The sequence below is a fragment of the Musa acuminata genome, chromosome BXJ1-1 (genome assembly GCF_036884655.1).
Source record: "Musa acuminata AAA Group cultivar baxijiao chromosome BXJ1-1, Cavendish_Baxijiao_AAA, whole genome shotgun sequence".
Taxonomy (NCBI): Eukaryota; Viridiplantae; Streptophyta; class Magnoliopsida; order Zingiberales; family Musaceae; genus Musa; species Musa acuminata.
The window spans coordinates 12422579-12443711 of NC_088327.1; the positions used below are offsets into that span (position 1 = coordinate 12422579).

The 21133-nt window shown below is 38.9% G+C and overlaps 2 protein-coding genes across 4 annotated transcripts; one reads left to right on the forward strand and one right to left on the reverse strand.

Annotated features, from left to right (window-relative positions):
• The first annotated feature begins 1638 nt into the window (after positions 1-1638).
• LOC103990293 (phenylalanine--tRNA ligase beta subunit, cytoplasmic) lies at positions 1639-15688 on the forward strand. The gene is made up of 19 exons (XM_009409378.3): positions 1639-1840; positions 1926-1981; positions 2080-2183; positions 2709-2838; positions 2988-3103; positions 3213-3279; positions 3656-3697; positions 4945-4986; positions 5197-5273; positions 5540-5666; positions 5771-5938; positions 7247-7375; positions 7502-7612; positions 9035-9169; positions 10484-10558; positions 11615-11722; positions 13440-13526; positions 13612-13695; positions 15359-15688. Exons 1-19 carry the CDS (start codon positions 1783-1785, stop codon positions 15425-15427), a joined length of 1785 nt encoding a protein of 594 aa, XP_009407653.2. The 5' UTR covers positions 1639-1782; the 3' UTR covers positions 15428-15688.
• A 1293-nt stretch (positions 15689-16981) lies between these two features.
• On the reverse strand, positions 16982-20533 carry LOC135674239 (zinc finger CCCH domain-containing protein 24-like). Of its 3 annotated transcripts, none has more exons than XM_065183904.1 (2): positions 19965-20533; positions 16982-19656 (listed from the first exon to the last, which is right to left on the reverse strand). In XM_065183904.1, exon 2 carries the CDS (start codon positions 19631-19633, stop codon positions 17471-17473), a length of 2163 nt encoding a protein of 720 aa, XP_065039976.1. In that variant the 5' UTR covers positions 19634-19656; positions 19965-20533; the 3' UTR covers positions 16982-17470. The 3 variants fall into 3 exon arrangements, with proteins under 3 accessions (XP_065039976.1, XP_065039974.1, XP_065039967.1); XM_065183902.1 differs by having other exon boundaries at positions 16982-19705; positions 19965-20532; XM_065183895.1 differs by having other exon boundaries at positions 16982-19724; positions 19965-20532.
• Between the last annotated feature and the right edge of the window lie 600 nt (positions 20534-21133).

Genomic DNA, 21133 nt, shown 5'->3' on the forward strand with positions numbered 1-21133 from the left:
GATGGGAACTTGGAGAGGAACTGACCGTCCGATGTGCGTAGAAATGTTTCTGATGTGATTCTATGGGATCTACGGGTTCAAACTCTACACGTATGATTCGGGTCGGATCTCTAACCGAATCCAATGATTGCAATACCCGAACCAACCGGTCCTTTTCAATGGGCCGGATTGGGGCTTCGTGTTGCTAGAATTGAATTGAAACCAAACCCAAAGTTGATCTTGATTGAACGCAAATCTAGTCCGACCCAACCCGGCTTGATCGTTTGGTGCACATTACTTGTAATATCAAATATTGTTAGCTAGTTTAAATTTAACGAAATAAAATATAGAAATTTGAAATTTATTTTATATTCTTGTTATCATAATACTAAATATTAATCAAAAAATTAATTGTATGATCTAATAGTCGAGGTCAATGGTCAACTAACGAAGATTAATCAGAGAGAAATCTCAGAACAATCTTCGTCAGATAATATCCCCCTTTAACACTTGAAATGAATATGTACATTATAATTTTTAGAAATAAATGAAAAAATACTCATTTTGAAGGGATATAATATATATATATATATATATATATATATATATATATACAACTTCAGTTTTTATATTAACAATATTTAACTATTTATTCCCTGCTGTTATTGGAGAAGAGTAACGGGCCCCATCTGGGACCCGCGTCTGAAGGACGACTCGAACGCCCTCTTCCCCATCAATAAACGACAAAAGAAAGCTTGGTGGAGCGCACGAGACTCGTTCGTGTCCGGCTCCCTCGCCATGCGGTAGCCCACGGTGGCGTCCACCTCGCCCGCTCTCTCCACCACGTCTCATCCTCGCTTCCACACGTCTCACAACAAAAGCGCCCTCCGTCGACCTCCATCTCTCTCGACGCAGACTCTCCTCTCTCTGTCACCTCATCCTCACCCTCGCCGGTTCCGTCATCTTTCTCAGCCCCGTGCTGGTGCCCGCGGCGCTGGTGGTGGCAGACTTCATGAGGACAGGCTTCCCCGGCAGCACCGTGCTGTCGTCGCTGAGGTACACCCTGAAGCGAGCGAGAGGGTGATGCAATCCAACTAAACCATGCTGAGGATGGCGGACGCCGTCGAGAGCAGGGAGGAGACGGAGAGGACACGAGGCAGCGGTGATTAGAGTACATCTGCTGATGTTAATATAGTATCTGGTTGTACATGGTTTGTGCTGAGTAATCTATTTGAGCCAAATATTTGTTTAGATTCTTGCAATAATAATGATAAATTCGTCCAGGAGTGGGTTTTCGGATGATTGTTAACACACGTAAAAATAATAATAATAATAATATTTATGATGGAAGAGAGAGATATTTAAGTGTGATTTCTATATATCTAAACATCTATAAATATATATTAATATATATTAATGAATTTGACATATTAAATTGAATTTTCGTCAATGAATAAATATATCGAATATATGTCATAATTCGATTTACATCCGCACCAATCTGAGAGAATTCTCTCAACCGTTGGATTCTCCAGTTCTCACATCTGCATCGTCAACTTCGGATCTGGGCATCGGACTTTAGATGGAAATGATCCGATAAAAACCGGGTCCGTCAATAACTGGAGTCTGGTCACTTCAGCCTCGCATTGGCTAAAGGGCGTCGAGGTCGTTCTGGCACATGCGGCCCACGTGACATCTCCGCTTTGCGCTCTTAAGGGTTTCTTCCGCGCCTCCGCCGCCGTCCCGCACCTCATCGCAGAGCCCATTCCTTCCTCTGCCGACGCGACCGCACCTGCTCCGCCAATGCCGACGGTGAGCGTCGGAAGGGACCGCCTCTTCGCCGCCCTCGGCAAAACCTACAGTAAAATCTCCTCCTCCGTTCCGTCCTCTCTCTCTTCCCTCTTTCTTGATCTATCTCGCTTAATTCTCATATCTGGCGATCGCAGCGCAGGAGGAGTTCGAAGCCCTCTGTTTCGAGTTCGGCATCGAGCTCGACGATGTGGTGAGCGACGAGTATTGATCTTGTCTCGTATAAGTTGGTTCCTTGTGCATTTCGTATCGTTTGTTGCTATAAATGACATCCGTTCCCTTCCTGCAAAGACTACGGAGAAGGCAATAATTAGGAAGGAGAAGCATCTCGAAGATGATGATGCTGACGAAGAGGACGAGGAGGTCATATACAAAATCGAAGTCGCCGCCAATAGGTAACGTTGGACTCATTTTCTGCTGGCTCTGTGTGGTGTCTGGCTTTTGATTTTGGTATGTGGATTAATTGGTATCTGTACTTAATTTGGCTATTTTAGATGGAAAACACGAATTGTTTGGATATCCTGGTTGATAATTTAACTAGATCTTGAATTAATTGACATTCAAGGGGTGAAGATGGTATCATGTTATTGTGCTATCGAAGAACCTTTTGTTGACAATTATGGTGCATCATATGAAGTGCGTTCAAGATGTTTTTTTTGTTAATACTGTCATGCTTATAGCTCGTGCTGTATATAGTATGTAACCTTTAGCTGATAGCCTGATGCAGTGCATTCAATAAAAATGAGTTGCAAGTGAGTCCAATGTCATAGAAAGTCCTTGACTATAAATGCTTCTCTGATGGAAATAAATGTAGCTTTCTTCTGAAATTTATTTCTGATAATTGATGATTTATTTGTAATATTGAATATAATATAGTTTCCATCTTCTCTTTTTTTTCTTTTTCTTTTTGACATATGCAGATATGATTTGCTCTGTCTCGAAGGGATTGCTCGAGCTCTCAGAATTTTTATTGGAAGTGAAAAAAGTCCTCTATATACAATCTCTGATGTCCCACCTAAGTCTATGCTTAGAATGCATGTTAAACCTGAGGTAATTACTTAAGTGACTGAAGCTAGCTTCCTAGAGTATATGTGTCATGTTGTTGTACCACATAAAAATGCTTCAATGTCAATGCCTTTTCTCATTCATTTGGCCACAAGAAAAAAACAGGATATTGACATGATGCTCTGGTTTAATAGACCTCATTGATCCGACCGTTTGTCGTTTGTGCCATTCTAAGAGGAATAGCCTTTGATGAAGCCAGATACAACAGCTTCATTGATCTTCAAGATAAACTCCACCAAAATATATGTAGGTAATATCTTTGTTTCTTGCTTCGTTTTCTGTTTTTCTTGCTGTTCCTGTTGGTACATGACATCTGCGTTGGTTCTCTGGTGAAAAGTTTTTTCTTTTTCTGATACCAGGAGAAGGACCTTAGTTGCTATTGGGACTCATGATTTGGACACAATACAGGGTCCTTTTACATATGAGGTAAATGTTTATAGATATGCATATTTAATCTTTTAGTGTCTTACTAACATTTTGTGCATTGAGAATATGCCATACTGTTGATAATGAGTTTGGATGCATGTGGGGTTATCATAGAGAAAGTGGACTAGGAGCAAAACTAAGTAAAGATGTAAAAATATTAAATTTCCATTGTGGTTTGGTAGGTCTTGCTAGTAGACTCCACAAGTTATGTGCTAACTGTTGCAGGTTAATATCCTTGTGGTTTATATTAGCCGCTTTGCGATGCTAAATATCTAGTTAGAATTTTATTAGATTGCATGACATGATGGATTTAAATTTCTCTTCAGTATGGGCACTTCCATGATCTCACAATTTTCTTTCTGCTTCATCTTTTCAGGCTTTGCCACCTCAGGAGATTAATTTTGTGCCTCTAAAGCAGGTAGCATACACATTTATTTATGATCGTTGGTACTAAGAGATGGAAGTATTAGCTGTTGCTTGATTGTAGCTATTTTGGCAAGATCAATATGCAATACATTATAAGTTTTCTTAGCATGACAATTTCTCCCATTTTCTAAATTTGTCAATTATTAAAGAGCCAGTAGCCATTGTAGTTATCATTAGGTACTCTGATTTAATACAAAAAACCTTTTAATATTCATGTGCCTTGTGAATACAATGTTCTAGTGCTCAATAACCAGGTTGGCACTGGGTGCTATTGGTATTTGCTGGTGTGAATTGGCTCATTTCACTGCAGAGAACTGCTGAGTTTGCGTCAGATTCTTGACTCTCCCCAGAGTGCATCAGTATTGCCTTATATCGGTCTTGGAACTTGATATTGGCACTTACAAATGTGAAACTTCCAGACATGTTTTTTGTGTTACACTGTGTAGGCTTGGTTCGTGAGATCTCATTTCTTGCTTTTTGCATTTATGTGATTTGTTTCGTGCATATATTTTTTGTTTTTCTTGTTCCTTGAGAAGAACAACAATATTCAAGGAAGCGAGCAACAGGTCTATAAAGCAAAACACGCCCCTAAAATATAGTTACCATGCAGCTGGTTGATAAGCCATATCTTCATTGTCATCTTGTGACTAATAGCATCAAACTGTAGGACTTTGAAAGATTAAAATCTAAAGGTTTTCTACCAAGAGGATGCTTGGAGTGTTTTCGTGGACTTGGCAATATTTCTTCTCTTGGCATAAACTCTAGTTTCAATTAGTTTACTTGTCAGCATAAGAATTCCATTCCTTTATTCTTCTCTCCTCAGTAGGATTGATTTGTGTACTTAAACTATCCTCACTTCTTTTCTCCAAGTTCTTTTTGCTTCTTTGGTCCTTTAGTGTATTACAAGTATAAAGTACTTTAAATGGTCACCCTTACTAGATCAAGATTTTATCTTGTCTATATAATGACAATTGTTTCTAATGCTTGTGGATACAAGTTTTAAGTTATATTTGCGGTGTCATCTTACTGCCATACGCAATTTGTCATTTCTAATTTCGTAATCATACCTGAAGCTCTTTATGTTGTCAAATGTAATTTGTCATTTTGAATAGTGCAACAGTGCCTGTCATCTTTTTATGTAATACAAGCATTTTTTATCTGCATCCAGCAATAATTTGTTATGCAAGATTTGTGAGTTACACAGTCTTTATTTGTTTCTTTTCCCCTTGGCTATTTTAGGTGAAAAGCTTCAGGGCCGATGACCTGTTAGAATATTACAAAGTAAGTTCTGTTTATCATTGTATTCTCACTTGGTCATATGTCTCAAAGGGAACACAGATCTTCGTTTTGAAATTTTTTTCTTATTATTTTGGCATACCATGTATCAATTGGCTTCCAATTTATGATTTGTTCTCTAAATAAAAAAATTGCTACACCCTGGATGCAAATGCTTTTAGTACCAATAACTTATATCTCCAAACATCTTTGCAGTCAGATTTGAAGCTGAAGAAGTACTTGCACATAATTGAGAATTCTCCTGTGTACCCTGTGATATATGACAGTAATAGGTAAGGCAATCATTTTGCTAGGGACTATGCTTCTTTTATAGGTGAGCGGTTATAAACTTGCTCGGTTATTTTTTGTCAGGCGACCAATTCTGCTCATGGCTTTTTGTATTTTTCCTTGTTTTTCTCACACTCTTTTGATTAACTTCCTTAGTGTAGAATACTACAATGCTATCATTAGCTGGGTTACCGTAGTGATTTTGTGTTTCCGTCTTTTTTTTTTAACAAGTATTGACCTGCTTCTTACTAGTGCATTATGTTTTCTGCAGAACTGTTCTGTCATTGCCACCAATTATCAATGGTGCACATTCAGCAATCAGCCTAAAGACAAAAAATGTGTTCGTTGAATGTACAGCCACTGATTTGACAAAGGCTAAGATTGTTTTGAACACAATGGTAGGCGGTAAAAAATGATTTAAAAGCTAATGTTTGTTTGTTAATGCATTACAACTTGAAGTTGGAATGATTCTGATGATTATGGCTTTTTTGTATTTTTGTAGGTGACGATGTTTTCTGAATATTGTGAAAATAAATTTGAGATCGAACCAATTGAGGTGGTAAACTCTGATGGCAAGTCTAACATCTACCCCGATCTTTCAATTATGAAAATGGAAGTCCCTCTGTCTGACCTTGTTGATCCAATTGGTATCTCACTTGATGCTACGGAGGTATTAATATCTGCTGTTTATAGTGGTATCTACTTTACTAATGTGGTTAATGGTCTTGGTTGGATCTGATCATTTTCCAGTAGTCTTTTCTTGTACATTTTTTGTTTTAATAATTTGGTTAATATATTTCTTGTTCACTTTTCTTCAGAATGGTTAAAATGCACCTTGAAAGTATTTTTATCTTGTGTCTGACAACAAAATCATGGTATTTTGTTATGTCACCATACTATTTATGTGACACCCTCTTGAATTGTTTTTGCTATAACTTAAAAAATTAGATCAGCTGTTTGTTCAGTCTGTAAGTGCTATGTAGGTGATCCAAGGCAATTCGTTAATCTTTATCTGTTGTCAGATTTTTCTTGGCTTAATTCTTTACAGACCATGTTGGGACTTGAGTTATGGAGAATTTTTTTAACCAATTGCACAGCATAAAATCAGTTTTGTCTTTGTATAGTAGCTAGTAATTGCTCTTTTTAGCTGCCCACTATCAATTTAACAATCATTCCTATGCTCTAAGTCAGTCTTATAGCATATTGTTTATTCTTGGTCAAGAAAGAGTCTTTGTTACTGTACATTTAGATCCACTATTTCAAGAGTATGAGCTAAAGTTTCCAATTTAAATGCACAAGCATTTCTATGGTGTTTCTTTTATTTTCTCAATGTGCTTTTGCCACGAGGATGGGCATGTAAGCATCATCATGATTTTAAGTATTCTATATTCATTTTTGCCTTTCTTCTATGTTACAACATTTTTAATTTGCTTTATTTTTCTTTATGATCATAATGCTGGAACAGGAGTGTGCTAGTATGCGTATGTACTGCTGAGCTTGACAGTTGTCTTTTGTTGAAAAAAAAAAGTTGTCTTTTGGTTTGGCTACTCGTGTATGCTTAAGACTAATCAATGAACTTGAGATCCCTGAAATTTAGCTTTCCTTCATTTTAAGGTGCACTATAAACAAACCTTGTAGCTGAAATTTTGTCTGATGTCTATACAGCATTTTGTAGATTTCGATAGTAACTTATAGCTTGTCAATTGGCATGTAAGATAGGTGACACACAAGTTATCTGGCTCTTTCATTTTCTTGTGCCTTTATAACTCGACATCATTAGCCTTAACTCATCTTTGTCCCTTTATTGTTTTGTGATTAGCAAACCAGTGAAAAATCTGTTCTCCATTATGAGAATGACTCAAATAATTAGACTTAAATATGTGATAATACTCGATAATTATGTGATGTTTACTTTTGGTAACAGCATTCTCATATACAACTTTGGAGATGTACAATCCTAAACACTTAAATGTGGCAGGTTGTAACCTTATTAAATAAAATGCAATTGCAAGCGGAGAAGTCCTCATTGACTGGTGGAGAATGTAAAATTTTTGTATCTGTACCTCCCACTCGAAGTGATATTCTACATGCCCGTGATGTGATGGAGGTGGGGTTTTACCTAATCTTGTAATTATTATCAACTTGCTAATAGTATTTGATTGAAGTTTTTTCTTTTTGGTTAATTTTGCTAGTTTTTTTTTAACTTATAAATCTTTTTCTGTTGTACTTAAAGGATGTTGCTATCGCTTATGGGTACAACAACATTCCAAAATCGAAGCCTAAATGCATGACTACAGGAAGTCGGCAGCCATTGAACCGTTTTTCTGATAAAATCAGAGCTGAGGTATGCATAGAACTCATGTTGTAATCTTGTTACTACTTAAAAGTAACTAAATATGTGTTTAAGGTTTGTTTAAGACCTATATTAGCTGACTGATTATAGCTGTTATTGCTACCATTATGTGAACGAACTAGTTCTGTGCTTTAACTGCTTCTAACAATGGTCAAATATTCTGATACCACTACAGACAGCATACCTTGCAAATTGCTGATTTAGAATTGAAACAGCATATTATATGGATATATGTACATGGATTCAGTTACTGGTGTATGCCGAGCACATCAACCGATATGTACCAATCAAATCTTGTGCTGCTCTGTGATATACCAACAGTACCAGAATAATATTGATCTTTTGCACATTTTGTATCTTTTCTTCTATCATGGTTTTGTATTGTACCCATGTAGCATACTGATCCGTTAGATATTATACCAATATATGAGTCGTTAGATGATATTCAGGATCTTTGTAACAAGATCTAGAATGTTGTTCTGGTACATCCTGGCCGCTGCTACAGCACATTGATGGCACACTTCATCATTATATTACATGCATTATTGGTCATCTGACTATTTGATAAGTGGCATGTGGTATAATTAAGCACTTTGCTGCCAGTGCTGTGCCATATTGTGTACCTGCCAACATTTGTAACTTACCACATTAAAACTTGATATGTGTAATACCTGGACATTTTTAAATAGAAATTGAACAAGTATTATGTATCATTCTTGCTGTCTTTTTTAGCTAGTTGAGGCATTTGTTGCATTCATACTTCTAGGTTATGTTATCACCTCAGATACTTGTAAAGAAATTCTTTACAAGTCTAATAATGTTATTGTGTATTTTATAAACTCAGTGGAATTGGTGTTGATCTTTAGGTTTCTAGGGTTTAAAGAAATTGCTCAAGTATGTGGAACATATCCTGCAGTTGAATTTCTACCTAAAGATGAAGCTACCAACATTCCAGTCATGTACTTTTAAGTTTTAACTGTATCAAATTATCGATAACTTATTAATGAATGCAGCAGCAGGTTTTACGTCAATATGTTTTTGGGGTAGTACATCTTTCATGTAATAGAAAACATCTGCATACTGGTTGATAATTTCTGCTTTTGAGTATGGAAACAATGTGTATAATACAATGTCTTGAACTTGTAAATATCATAACCTGGGTAGTCTAGGTCCTCTAGGACAATTTGCTAAAGTTTCTAGATGGTGTTCCATACGGATTTACTTCTTTGAGTCATCCATTGATTCTTCTCATTATTATTTGTCTTAAAATAATTGTATTTTTTGGCAAATAATTTTTTATTTAAGCTTACTATTTAAATTACTGTTTCTAGTACATTTCCTGTGCTAAGCCACCCATGCAAAGTGATTTGGCTTTCATAACATTAATGTTAAACATATTTGCATCTTCTGTAGGTTGCCAGGGCAGGTTACATGGAAGTGCTAACTTGGATATTGTGCTCACATGAGGAGAATTTTGCAATGTTAAGGCGGAAGGATGATGGAGATAAAGCAGTTATCATTTCAAATCCTCGTTCAGCTGACTTTGAGGTTTAACTTATACATTAAGTAACTAATGCTTTGCTTTTAATTGCATTTATTTGTAGAATTTGTCCATAGTATGTGAACCTTATGTTCCTTAGAATCTACCGCTGTCTATCTTTTTGGACCAACCAGTCATATTTCGTAATGTGATTATTATCTACTCTTGTATGCATCTTTGAATGGACTCCTTGATACCCAATGCAGCTCACTTGAACCTTAGGGTCTCGTGGATACCTATGTGCTTTTACATCTTTATTTCCTTTTGTCTGAAGAACTCTGCTCTTACATTTATAAAATTCCAAGTTTTGCTACCACCTTTAATATCTGTTTCATCACCAGATAATTTGTCCAAGCTTGTTTTTCTTTTCATCTATAATTGTTGAAGCAATCTACCTTTTTTCTACATGAGGTCATGTTTTCTCTTATGTTGATGAAGTCTGTAAGTTAATTCTTCTCTCTTAATTGGTTATTAAAACAATGAATCGATTGTCGAAAGTCTTGGTGAATTTTGCTTTAGCCCCAGGGGCCTTTCAGGTGTATGATACCTGTAACCTGCCTATCCTGGTTCATGTGATTTGCTATTCCACAGTTGACTTTCTGAGCCTATATATCACTTTCTTATTTCTTTACTTCATGAATAAACTAAAAAGTTGCAGGTTTTTCTCCCAGGTAACAGGACCATATATCATTTTATATAGTATAAAATAATTCATTGTCATTGGCAAACTAAGACTTTCTGTCACATTCTAGCTTAAGATGTCTAATTAAATCTAGATATTAAATTTAAAGATCAACATTTTTTATTTCTTTATTTTTTTTCTTGATCTTAGGCCTTGATTTTAATGTGTACATAAGAATAAAGATGAGAATTGATGATTTCAGCGGTAGAAAAATATAGGAAAAGGTGCATGAACTTTGAGGTTTTTCTAGAAAAAAGTGGAACATCTTGGAATCACTGTGTATTATTGTCTTGTGAAATTGCAGCAGCATATAGCTACTCTGAATTTATGATAACCTGCAGACCAATGAACAGCTGTGTTATTTTGGTGTGCGCTGTGGACTTTTAACTACAGGAGCAATTGGGTTTCATATAGTTGTGAATGCTATTCATGATTGATATCTTACACAATAGTGATGCAGACAAATCACTCATTTTCTCCAATATATTGTACTATTTTCTATACTTTTTTCATCTTTTAATGCATGACCTTTGCAATGTGGTCTGAGATTACTTTATTAGCTCCTAAGTAGTTACTTTCTTTATAGTTTTGTATCATATTTTGCTTATATATCTGATTGCTAGTTTGGAATTTATTGCAGGTTGTTCGAACAAGTCTCATGTCATGCTTGCTAAAGACTTTAAAGCATAACATAGATCACCCAAGACCCATAAAGGTACATACTGAAAATTTATTAAAAATTCTGTGGCCTAATGTTTTGCTGGACCACCTTTGTCTGAGTTGAATATCCCTCCATTTCAATTATTTCTTTGTAATTTGAGCTGTTAGAATTTGTTAGGTTTTTATATTGTCAAGACACTGGATTAGTGATTATATTGGCTAATTGAATAGAGAAATTCCTTTAGATATAGCATTGTTTCTTGTCAAACTCTCAATTATGGAATTTTCATTTGGATTAAACATAACTAGCGCATGCTATGTATTTTGTAATTTGAAAGAAGTACCATGGTTCAAACATATCTGACACATGGCAGGATAGAAATTGAAGTCAATTGATTACTTCGTGTTTGTTGTATGTCCATCTATGATTACTTCGCTGGCATATTGACTATTTCTCTTAAAATACCCGTTCACTAACTTTTTGCTGATATTTATTTTCCAGTTTCATGATGAAACACCTCTCATATGACTAGAAGCAAGCTTTTCTTTTTTTGTGATATTTGGTAAATAAAGACTGCTGTATGTGTTCTATATGAATTTTTGCCAATTTGTTGCTGTTAATTGTAAAGGATGAAGGTGCCCCATAGCTATTGTAGGATTAGAATTTTATGAAAAATTCCTTTCGACATGTTGTGTTACTAGCCACGAGACTTCACAAATATTATTTAAGATTTGTGCTTGAACTCGTAACCATGGACAATTTATTAATTCTTTTTTTGTGAGTAACTAATCATGTCAAGGCTTAGAAATTTGGCCATTATCCAAGTCTTTTTTTTCTTTACAATATTAGGGGGTAAAATGCTAATTCAGATGTTTGCATCTATGATTTTATTATTCTCGCATTTTGAACAGGAAACAGTTATCCTTTGTAATTGACTGAGTATAGTCTTGGAGAACATCTGCGGATAGAATGTTATGTGTTTTTGCATGTAACTAATAACTCTGGTCTCTTTCTTGCATGAACTTGTACATCTTTTGAGTCCGTTATAATCACAAACCATATATATTTGCTGTACTCTGACTGCGAACCTAAGCTCTGGTTTTGATTTAGATCTTTGAAGTTGGTGATGTTGTTACCTTGGATGGTGAACGTGATGTTGGTGCAGCAAATAACCGTCGACTTGCAGCATTGTATTGCAACGTTTCCTCAGGCTTTGAGGTATATCTCATACAATCAAAAGCATTTCATTGTCAAACCCTTCTGTAAATGGATGAAAGTTTGTCTTGCATATTAATTAAAGTTTTTAGGTTCTTTAGATTATTTTCTTAAATGCTTTTAGTATTTAAATTAGATTTTGCCACTTAAGATGATTGCTTCTTTTGTAAATGAAAAAGGTGAAATTTTAATTTATTAAATTTATTTGGAAATATATGTTATGGCATAAATAATCTTTGATGTATGGGATAAGATGTTCTATCCTAATAGTAGTAAATCTAATATGGGCTGGTCTGATGTTTGCCCAGGTTGTAGTTGAATTTATAAGGTAATCTATTAATTTTTTCGTGACCAGTTCTTAACACGAAGCAAAGCTTGATTCATGTCCTGCACAGTATTGCTGGTGTGTTACTGATGCAAGCCTCTGTTTGCAAAATTACGGACCTTCACTTTCATGCATATGTAACCTTTTGCATACCATGTAAATACTCTTTTCTACTTCATATTTATTATGAACAAGAAACATACATGTAACCTGCTTCATTAGAATCCACCAGATTTATTGGCTGAATTAAATCAAAGTTCATCCCATCCATCAACATTTGTTTTCTTTAGTTTATAACAATTGCATCACATCTGCAGGTCTCAAATCTATTTATGATTGCGAATAGAAGCCTAAGGTCTGATTTCTGATATCTGCATAACAACATTCTCTTTTGATGTGAATGTCCCTTAAAGTTTTAGCTTTTGTCAGCTACACAATATTTTTTTCTTTTTCTGTTCTCTATGGCATGACCTCCTAAGCACTTTTCGGAACCCATGGTCACAAAATCCCTATTTCTTCATCGCTTGTTTTTCCTTCTTTCATTTTAATGGTAATTAACCAACATATTCTATCCAATATAAGTAGAGTGTATGAATGTTTTCTGAAAAAATGTTGGCAGCGTTATCTCATATTGGAATATTTTTAGTATTTGTTGATAAACTATATAACAAACTTGTAAGCAAAGCCAAAAAACCTGACCCTGATGGGATAACTGACTTGTAACTTGACACATTAACTTTGTAGCACGTGAACCATTGACTCAGAATACTTAAACCCAAACTATTGGTAGTAGACCCATCTAGCCCTTATAAATCCATTCAGATCATTTCCTACCTGCAACGTGCACTAAACCGGTGTTATATGTGTTGTTTCCATTCAAGATCTATTGGCTTATCTGAATATCAACCTACTGTAGGCTGAACTCCAGTTTTGGGTTTTGATGGAAGACCAGTGATGTCAGTGTGGACCAAGATAAGCTATTGCCAATTTTAATACACGTGTGCTACATATATTCTTTTGATAGGCCAAATTAAAATATTGCTGTATCGATGTTGCTAACCTTCTCTGGATGGCATATCGAAACCTGGTAATATTCATATAAAAGATCACAAGTAAGAATTATACAGGCAGTTAATTACAGGACCAAATTGTATGAAGCTAGAAGGTTGTATTATAATGTAAAGATATAGTTGGCCTCTCATTATTGAAGTACCTCTGATGAAATTGCATGTTAGCTGTATTGCATATAATATAGTAACAGATTTTGTTAATTTTAATGATTTATTTACTTTTCATATTATGAGCTCTCTGTTTGTTTGAGTGACTATATCTTTATCAAGCATGATTTGGTAAGGAATTATAATGCACACTAACGATGTTAAATTCATTATGCAGGAAATTTTGGGATTGGTGGAAAGAATCATGAAAGTTGTAAGAGCACCTCATCTGCAAATTTCTGAAAATTATATTATTCCTTCAGATGTAAGGATGTGCTTTATGCCCTATCATTCTCATTTTTTTCCATCACTGTGAGATTCCTAATTATATGATTACCTGCTCACTGAAGGAACCGGAATATTTTCCAAATAGACAATGCAGCATCATATTGAATGGAAAACAAGTAGGCAATTTTGGGATTGTTCATCCTGAGGTACTTTGCAGAATTCCTACATAGAAAACTGATATCTGCAGTGCGCTATATTCTTTTTACAATTTTCCGTTGTGTTATTTATCTTTTTCTTTGTGTGTGGGTTGTGTATATATATTTATGCATACAAAATAGTTTATAGATAATCAGGAAATCATTATTTGTTTACTTCTGCATCTGGCCTTTACATAGATATGAAATTGTTATTAGGATCATCTTAAGCTCTCATTTCTTGCCTTCTAGTTTATGAAAACTCAAATAGTGATGTTATTCTTGTTAACTTTCCCTTGGATAACATAATATGTCAAAATTTTAGGTTCTCTTCTGGCACCAGCTTATGGTGCTTTATTTTTATAAGCAGGACATGCTTTTTAAGTTTAATATTATTGCCATGTGTTTTTTGTTGATGAACCCAATCTAAGCACCATTTAGTGGCTAAGGTCCATGTCTTACTCTAACTGTTCATTTGAGCAGATTGCAGGACTAATCCTCTAGATAAAGAGGCAAAGTGAGTTAAAAGTCATTTTGAGTAAGCTGTACTAAGATCAAAATTATTAAGCACTAAGTAGTAGAGAACACATCATGGACGTAAACAGAGAAGATTTTTAATTAGTGAATGGCAGTTGTGTTGCCTCATTATGTAAATGGCATTACAATGTTCCCATTGTGCATAATGTTCTGATCATGAAACATCACTTTCTCCAAGCCCAGTAAATGGGGAGGGTGCTCTAGGTAGCTGGGGGAGTATTCTTGTGTCAGTGAAATGAATATTAAGCTTTACCATGTTTGGTGGTGTCGTCTCCTAATAGTAAACCACTACCTCTGGTTGATGTGAATATAACGGATTGTCAGTGTCCACTAGGATGTTCTAAACAAGATGTACCCTGTAAAAACTCTTGTAGCAACATTTCAGTGATTAAGAGGCTATATTTTGTAGATGCATGTTCTGAAGCTAAAAGAATATTTGAATATGAAATACAAGACTGTTACATCTGATATATGATCGGGAGAATTAACATACTTGTCTGTTGGTAATAGAGGGACAATTTTAAATTCTTCCAAGTAATTTCATTTCTTTACTGGATGGAGCAGATTCTTGCAGCAGAATTAAAAATGGTGGTTTATTATGTAACTATGAGCTTCTTAGTGGTCAAGATATTTCAGGATGGATGACTCACTGTATTTGATGTGTATTATGTATTGACACTCCTAATATACTTCTTGTGTGTGTAATGTGTCCACATATTTTCTTCAGTTCACTTAAAAGATATTTCAGATGAATATTGACTACTAATATGAGAAGATGGTTTGTCGACCTGAAACATTTTATTTTGTTCTAATTTTTCATAGATGTTGGACTGACAGTCATTAGATTCAAGTGGACTCTCCATGGTTTTTGTATCCATCTCTCCATTGGCTTGTCAACTTCTGTAGTAGTTGATCTTATTTATAATACTGAAATTACTGACAATACCGGCCCTCGATGCATCGATAGTGCTACACTACATTTATCGTACATTATGCTCCAGCAATCACTACTACGTGTGCATTGGCAAATAGCAGGCATACAAAGCATGTGACTATATTCTGTTTGATATTCCTTTCCTGAAGTTACTACAGAGTATGTATGCTTAACATTGATGTATGTGGGTATAATATTTTGCAGGTTTTGAAGAAATTTGGTATTCCAGACCCTTGCTCTTTCTTGGAGATTGACATCCAAGCTTTGTTGTAGGGTAAAGTATTTAAGGTACAAAATGACATGATCCGCTCATTCTTTTTACGATGAGTTATCTCAGTTAATGAATTTGGAGAATGCTAGCAAGAGTCAATACTATTACTTGTGACAAACTCCAGGCTTATTACAGTCGAATGCATGTAATTTGTGTTTAATAGTACTTTCCATGCCAATCTGACTGCTAGCAATTGGTAATTTTTGGATTGCTTTATTGCAGTGTACTTTCAAGTTTTATTGATATTGTCTACGTTACAAACATTTCGTGTTGCTCTTTTCCACTTATGCATGCCTGCTATGTGGTTTTAGAACTCATGTAGAACGTGTAATGTATATGCTGGTAGATTCGGTTTAATTCTTCTACCAAGGTTTTAAGATACCAGTCTTCATTCAGTTGCTGTAATCTATTAGATTGGTACGGTACCATCTAATATCATTGAATGAAATAATATAAATAAATAAATAAATCATATCATGTATCAATATTGGTCTGTACACTTGGTACTTGATTGGGCCGATAAAACTAATAACTACATAGTAGTAGTGCCATTGGTGTTTAAAACTCTCTACATTTCAGATGAACAATTGTCTCAGTATGTGTTGGGAGTATGCTAAAACCTTGGCACTTTTTTATGGAACATTTTATTTCTCCATGGCACTTTTTATCAGCACAGAATCCAATCTGTTACTTATAGATTCCATCATCTTTATGGGAGTGGGAATATTGGAATAGCAAAGATTCACATAGCACAGGAACACAAGGTCATGGAACAAAGTCAGATTCCAGGTGGAAGTAACTCCAAATTCATGCATAGGAGAACTAGTAAATCTTGGGATGCCATCCTGAGTACATGAGTTGTCTCATTCCCTACAGTCTCAATCCAGGTACTTTATTCTACCATTAGCACCCAAACCGTCAACCATTGGTAGAATCATTCCTTGGCAACTTAGTCTGGTTTTATGTCCACATCCCCTTTAAGAGGGGATGGGGATGATGAATCTTCCCGCAAAAAGAAGCTTTCAATTCGGAACTCAGCTGAACCCGTCCGTCGGTGCCATGATTCACAGGGAAACTTTGTCGATGCAAAGCTTTCAATCTCGACTATGGCAATAAAGTTGTGACAAGGAAACCTAATGTGGAATTATGACTATAATTACGACTTTGACACTAGGACATATGTGACATTCAACCATTATAAGTAATGTTTAAGAACTTTCAGAACTCAAAGGGATCATACCGCAGCTTTGAATAAAATAATGCTCATAATCCTATCCCAGAAGCTTCCCAAGGTCAACTAAGACAACAACAACAACAAGCACAATACTTGATGCAGTTTAAACTGTCAACAATTAAGTAATCTCCTCCAAGGCCTTGCAGGAAATGAAGGTACACCACTAAGGTTTTCAATATTTGATTAAGACTTTGCATGCATTTTTCTAAGATGATAGAAAGATAAGGAATCCCAATTATAGAGACAAGCCAGCAGAGCATGATATAAATGCACAAAGGACAGCCTTTCAGACAGTGCATAAGAAAGCACGAAAGCAGAAACATACAAAAGAATAATGGATTTGATAATGACAGCAACAAAGGTTCAACCAAATGTTACATCAGATGGAGAAAATAAATATGCACCAGTGGTTTGATCACCAAGCATCTTTTCTATTAGTCAAATCCCCAACAGACTCAACCCCACTTCTGACCCCCAATACAGTAGATAATACCATGACAAACATTCAACACAAGTTAGATGAGTTTCATTGCAAATAAACATATGAACTTTGTTTTTAGATAATAATACTAGTCAAAGGTGGGAAGTAGAGATGAGCTTTCTTTGATGTTTTGGACCTTTTAGAACTGCTATTGAAGTAATAACAAATCCACTTCTAAAAACCAAATGAATCTCTGATGATTAACCCTTCAACTTCTTTCCTCTGGTTCACCTTCCCAAATAACCAAAAAAATGTTATTTACTTTGGTCGTTAACTACTGCTGCTACTACTACTACTACTAGCAGTTCAGTGAATATCCAACTCTTGTTGTTAGATTACCATTTGATCGAGCTGCAACTGATCGAGCCAGGATCCAAGGAGCGCAGCTTGATCAAGGTCATCAGATTGACCATCTCGATTCAAACCTTCAATTCCATTAGCATGCGGCGAGCTGGAAAGCCCAGCGGGAGCTCCTGAAGCAGCGACCACGTTCTCGGTTGGGGAGTCTCTCACCAAATAATGGACCCAAGAGAGATCGGGCTCCTCACCAGTAGCTTGCAGCTCAAACGACGATGGTTGCCTGAGACAGCCAAGCTCTTCGCCGTTCACTTCCCAGTCGAGCGACGAGGTAGGTGATGCCCACTTTAACCACGAATGGTTAACAGGAGAACCAACAACCGGGGACGTTCCGGAACCGGCATCACGAGAGCTCAGGCTTCGCAGCATCAGCTTCTGCTTCTCTCTCTGAGCAAGCAAAGATAGATGAGAGCTCACTGGAGAGATGGACTCCATGTTTCTTGGAGACATCCTGACAGGTGAAGAAGCACTGAGGGAAGCCTGCAGCAACACAGAGTGTCCTGGCACCTGCTGGCCATCCATGGATTTGGGTGAGAAAACTGTGTTTATTGGTGACAGCAGGCTCTGCTGTTGCCGTTGAAATTGATTGAGAGCAGCAGTCATGTGAGATGGCGAGAAGATAGCCCCCTGATCCGAGTTATACTTTGGAGATGAGGTTGGCTCAGCTGAGAAAAAGTCATCGAGAGTGAATGCCTTTGCTCGAGCCATTGGACTTCCCAGAGATGAGCTCAGGCGAGAGTGGCACATTTCGTTCAGCAGCTGGTGACCATCGCATTCAGGTATCGCAGAGAACTCATCCACGGGCATGTCCCGTGCACTGAGAGACGCACGCAGCCTGCTTGACTGGAGATTGCTCCCGGGAAGATGCACCGCAGGCATGTTGGAATGTGCCCATGAGAACGAAGAATGACCGATTCCATTGGCGGACGGGGACATGGGTGGCGTAAAAGGAGACATCACAGAAGAGACCGAAGACGGGGACCCAGGCATGAGGCTCAGCGCTGCAGCCATCTCCATCGCAGCAGAGGCCGATGACAGTGGCGACGGTAGGGCAGAATCGGTGGCCGTGTGAAGCGGCCGGAGCTCTTCGTTGGTGTGGGCGAAGAAGCACACACGGCGAGAGCAGCTAGTCCCGTCCTTGCATGGCCTCGTGCGGTACTGCGCCGGGTGAAGCCAACACTCGAACACCCCGTGCGCATATTCGCACATGTCGCCCCTCCTGCACGCGCCCTTCCGGTAATCGGGGCATGGAACACAGCTGTAGTGGTACTTCCTCGGATCACGACGCCGGGCATTCTCGCCGGGGTGGACGAACGGGCACTCGGTCCAGTCATGGGAGTACGCCCGCGAGCATGGCCGGACTTTGAACGAGTACATTCTGAACTCATCGGTGGCGTAGATGCTATTCTTGATGTCGGGAAGCGATGGGTCAACGGGATACTCTTTCTTCTCCGGCACTGCAGGCGGCTGAAGCTCCGAGGCTTTTGTGGTTATCGACGGCGATCCATCCGAATCGAGGGAGGAAGATAACGGCTGTGAATCCGAGTTCGATGGCCCCGTAATCACGTGAAGGGCAGCACGACTGTGATCTCCACCCGAACCATCACACCTCTTCCCGAGAAGTTCTTCCAGAGCAATCCTCACGTCAGGCAGCTTCGGAGGCACGATGACCACATCAGCGGGCCGGCGGCCGTTGGCATCCACCAAGTCGGGATCGGCACCAGCGGAAAGCAGCAACCTCACGGCATCAGCAGCGTCGGGAGACCCACCCGAGGCGGCGCAATGCAAAGCCGTGGCTCTGTCACGGCCGGAAGCGCGGTTGACCAAAACGGAGGGCCAGGAGAGGAGGAGACCGAGGACGTCCAGACTTCCATAGGTGGCGGCGACCATCAGCGGGGTGTGGCGCTCCAGGACCATCCTATTGGAGCCCTTCTCGCGGCCATACCAGAGGCAGACCTTGTCGACCGCGGAAGGGTCGCGGTCGAGCGATCGCCTGAACCCACCAGCGTCGTTGTTCGCCGCGAGCTCGAGGAGGCTGGAGAACGAGTCGTCGGTGATGTAGTCCATCACTCCGTTGTCTTCTCGTGAGGCTGGAGACGGCGACGAAGGCCCAACCCGCTCCGGGCCACCGCACATGCTTCAGCCGGACGGGGACCGCCCTGTGACGGGATTATAAGCAGACCGACCACAACCTTACCGTATAGAAAACTGGAATCGAAGAGATAATCTGAATAGCAGAGTTGGAAAGATTAAGATCAGAATGGAAACAGCGAATTCTTGGATCAGAAGAATACTAATTTCCGATTAGAAAATAGCAGCCAAAACTAGCAAGTTCTCGAAAGCCTTCCAAACCAAGTCCAGATTTGTGGTCACACAAACGCTACTATATGCACCGAAGCCGACGCCATTGACTATAAAGATCACAAGAATAAGCCTCAAAAAGCAGAGAGATTCGTTGAGCTCTCACCGGTCGCTTTGGTGGATGAAGAGCGATCGACTCAGACTCGATCAAGATCAGCCTCAAACAACGGCGGCGGGCCTCCACACCACCGCCAAACCTCCATCGCAACGAGTCAGTTGCGATTCGTCGACGAAGAAGGAGACGGAGGAGGAGAGAGCAGGCTGGTAATTGGAACGAAATGAAACGCTCGTGGGAAGGATGAAATGAGAGCGCTTAAATTTGGGGAGGAGGCATTCACCCCGCCATCTTCTCCTTTCGGTTCCCTTATCTGCTACCGCAGTCGTAACGGACCGCACTCGCCCGGAGATCACCGGATCCGCGTATCTCGTCCCAGGCACCAAAACAAAAAACGCCTCTTCTTATTGGTGAGACATAACGGGCCCCGCCGGAAAGATCAATGAAAACCCTGGTTTTGGCGGATGGTGACTTCCTTGACTCAGGAATTTGCGGTTCCGGACGCGACACAGCGGTCAAATCGGGCTCATAGCGGCTCAATTCCGGCGGAAGTATGTAGACCGGGAATCGTGACAATGCTGATATTTTCACGTCGGATGCAGTATCCTCCATGTACGGGCTCCCCCACCCCGGCGTGACGCGTTGTAGCCGGTACCAGTGTAAGAGGGAGTGAAAATATCAGTCCAGCATGGGGGTTTTATGGCAACTTAAATAAGCGCGTGTCCTTTTTGCTATTCTCGAAATTTCCAACGGGTAGACATTTCGGGGATATGTTTACATTTCTCTAACCCCAAACTTGAAATTACATACGAGTCCTCCAAACGAGCTCTCTAGGAGAGCGTAGTAAATGAGTTAAAGTGGAAGGGCTAGCGTGTAATTTCGCCATGCCTTGGCCTCACGATGTGGACTCCGAGATGGAGTTACGCTGTTGCCCTTGTCGTTTCGTAGCGTTGGAGCGGAGGATTTGGGGAGGAAAGCAGGGGCTTGTCGGTCATTTAACATCGCAAAGCACCGTAGGCCTGGGACGAGGCTAGGGAAGCGGATAAAGACGCTTCAACGCCCCCTTTTAAAACGGTACCCGCCGCACGTACCGCTGGGGATGGCGTGGGGCCCACCTGTCCGAAAGCAGAAGAGCGAGGAGGTACCTACCCCGGCAGGATTCGGGGGTGCACTTTAAGGCCAGGATGAACCCGCGAGACAAGGGTACCGCCGGTGGTTTC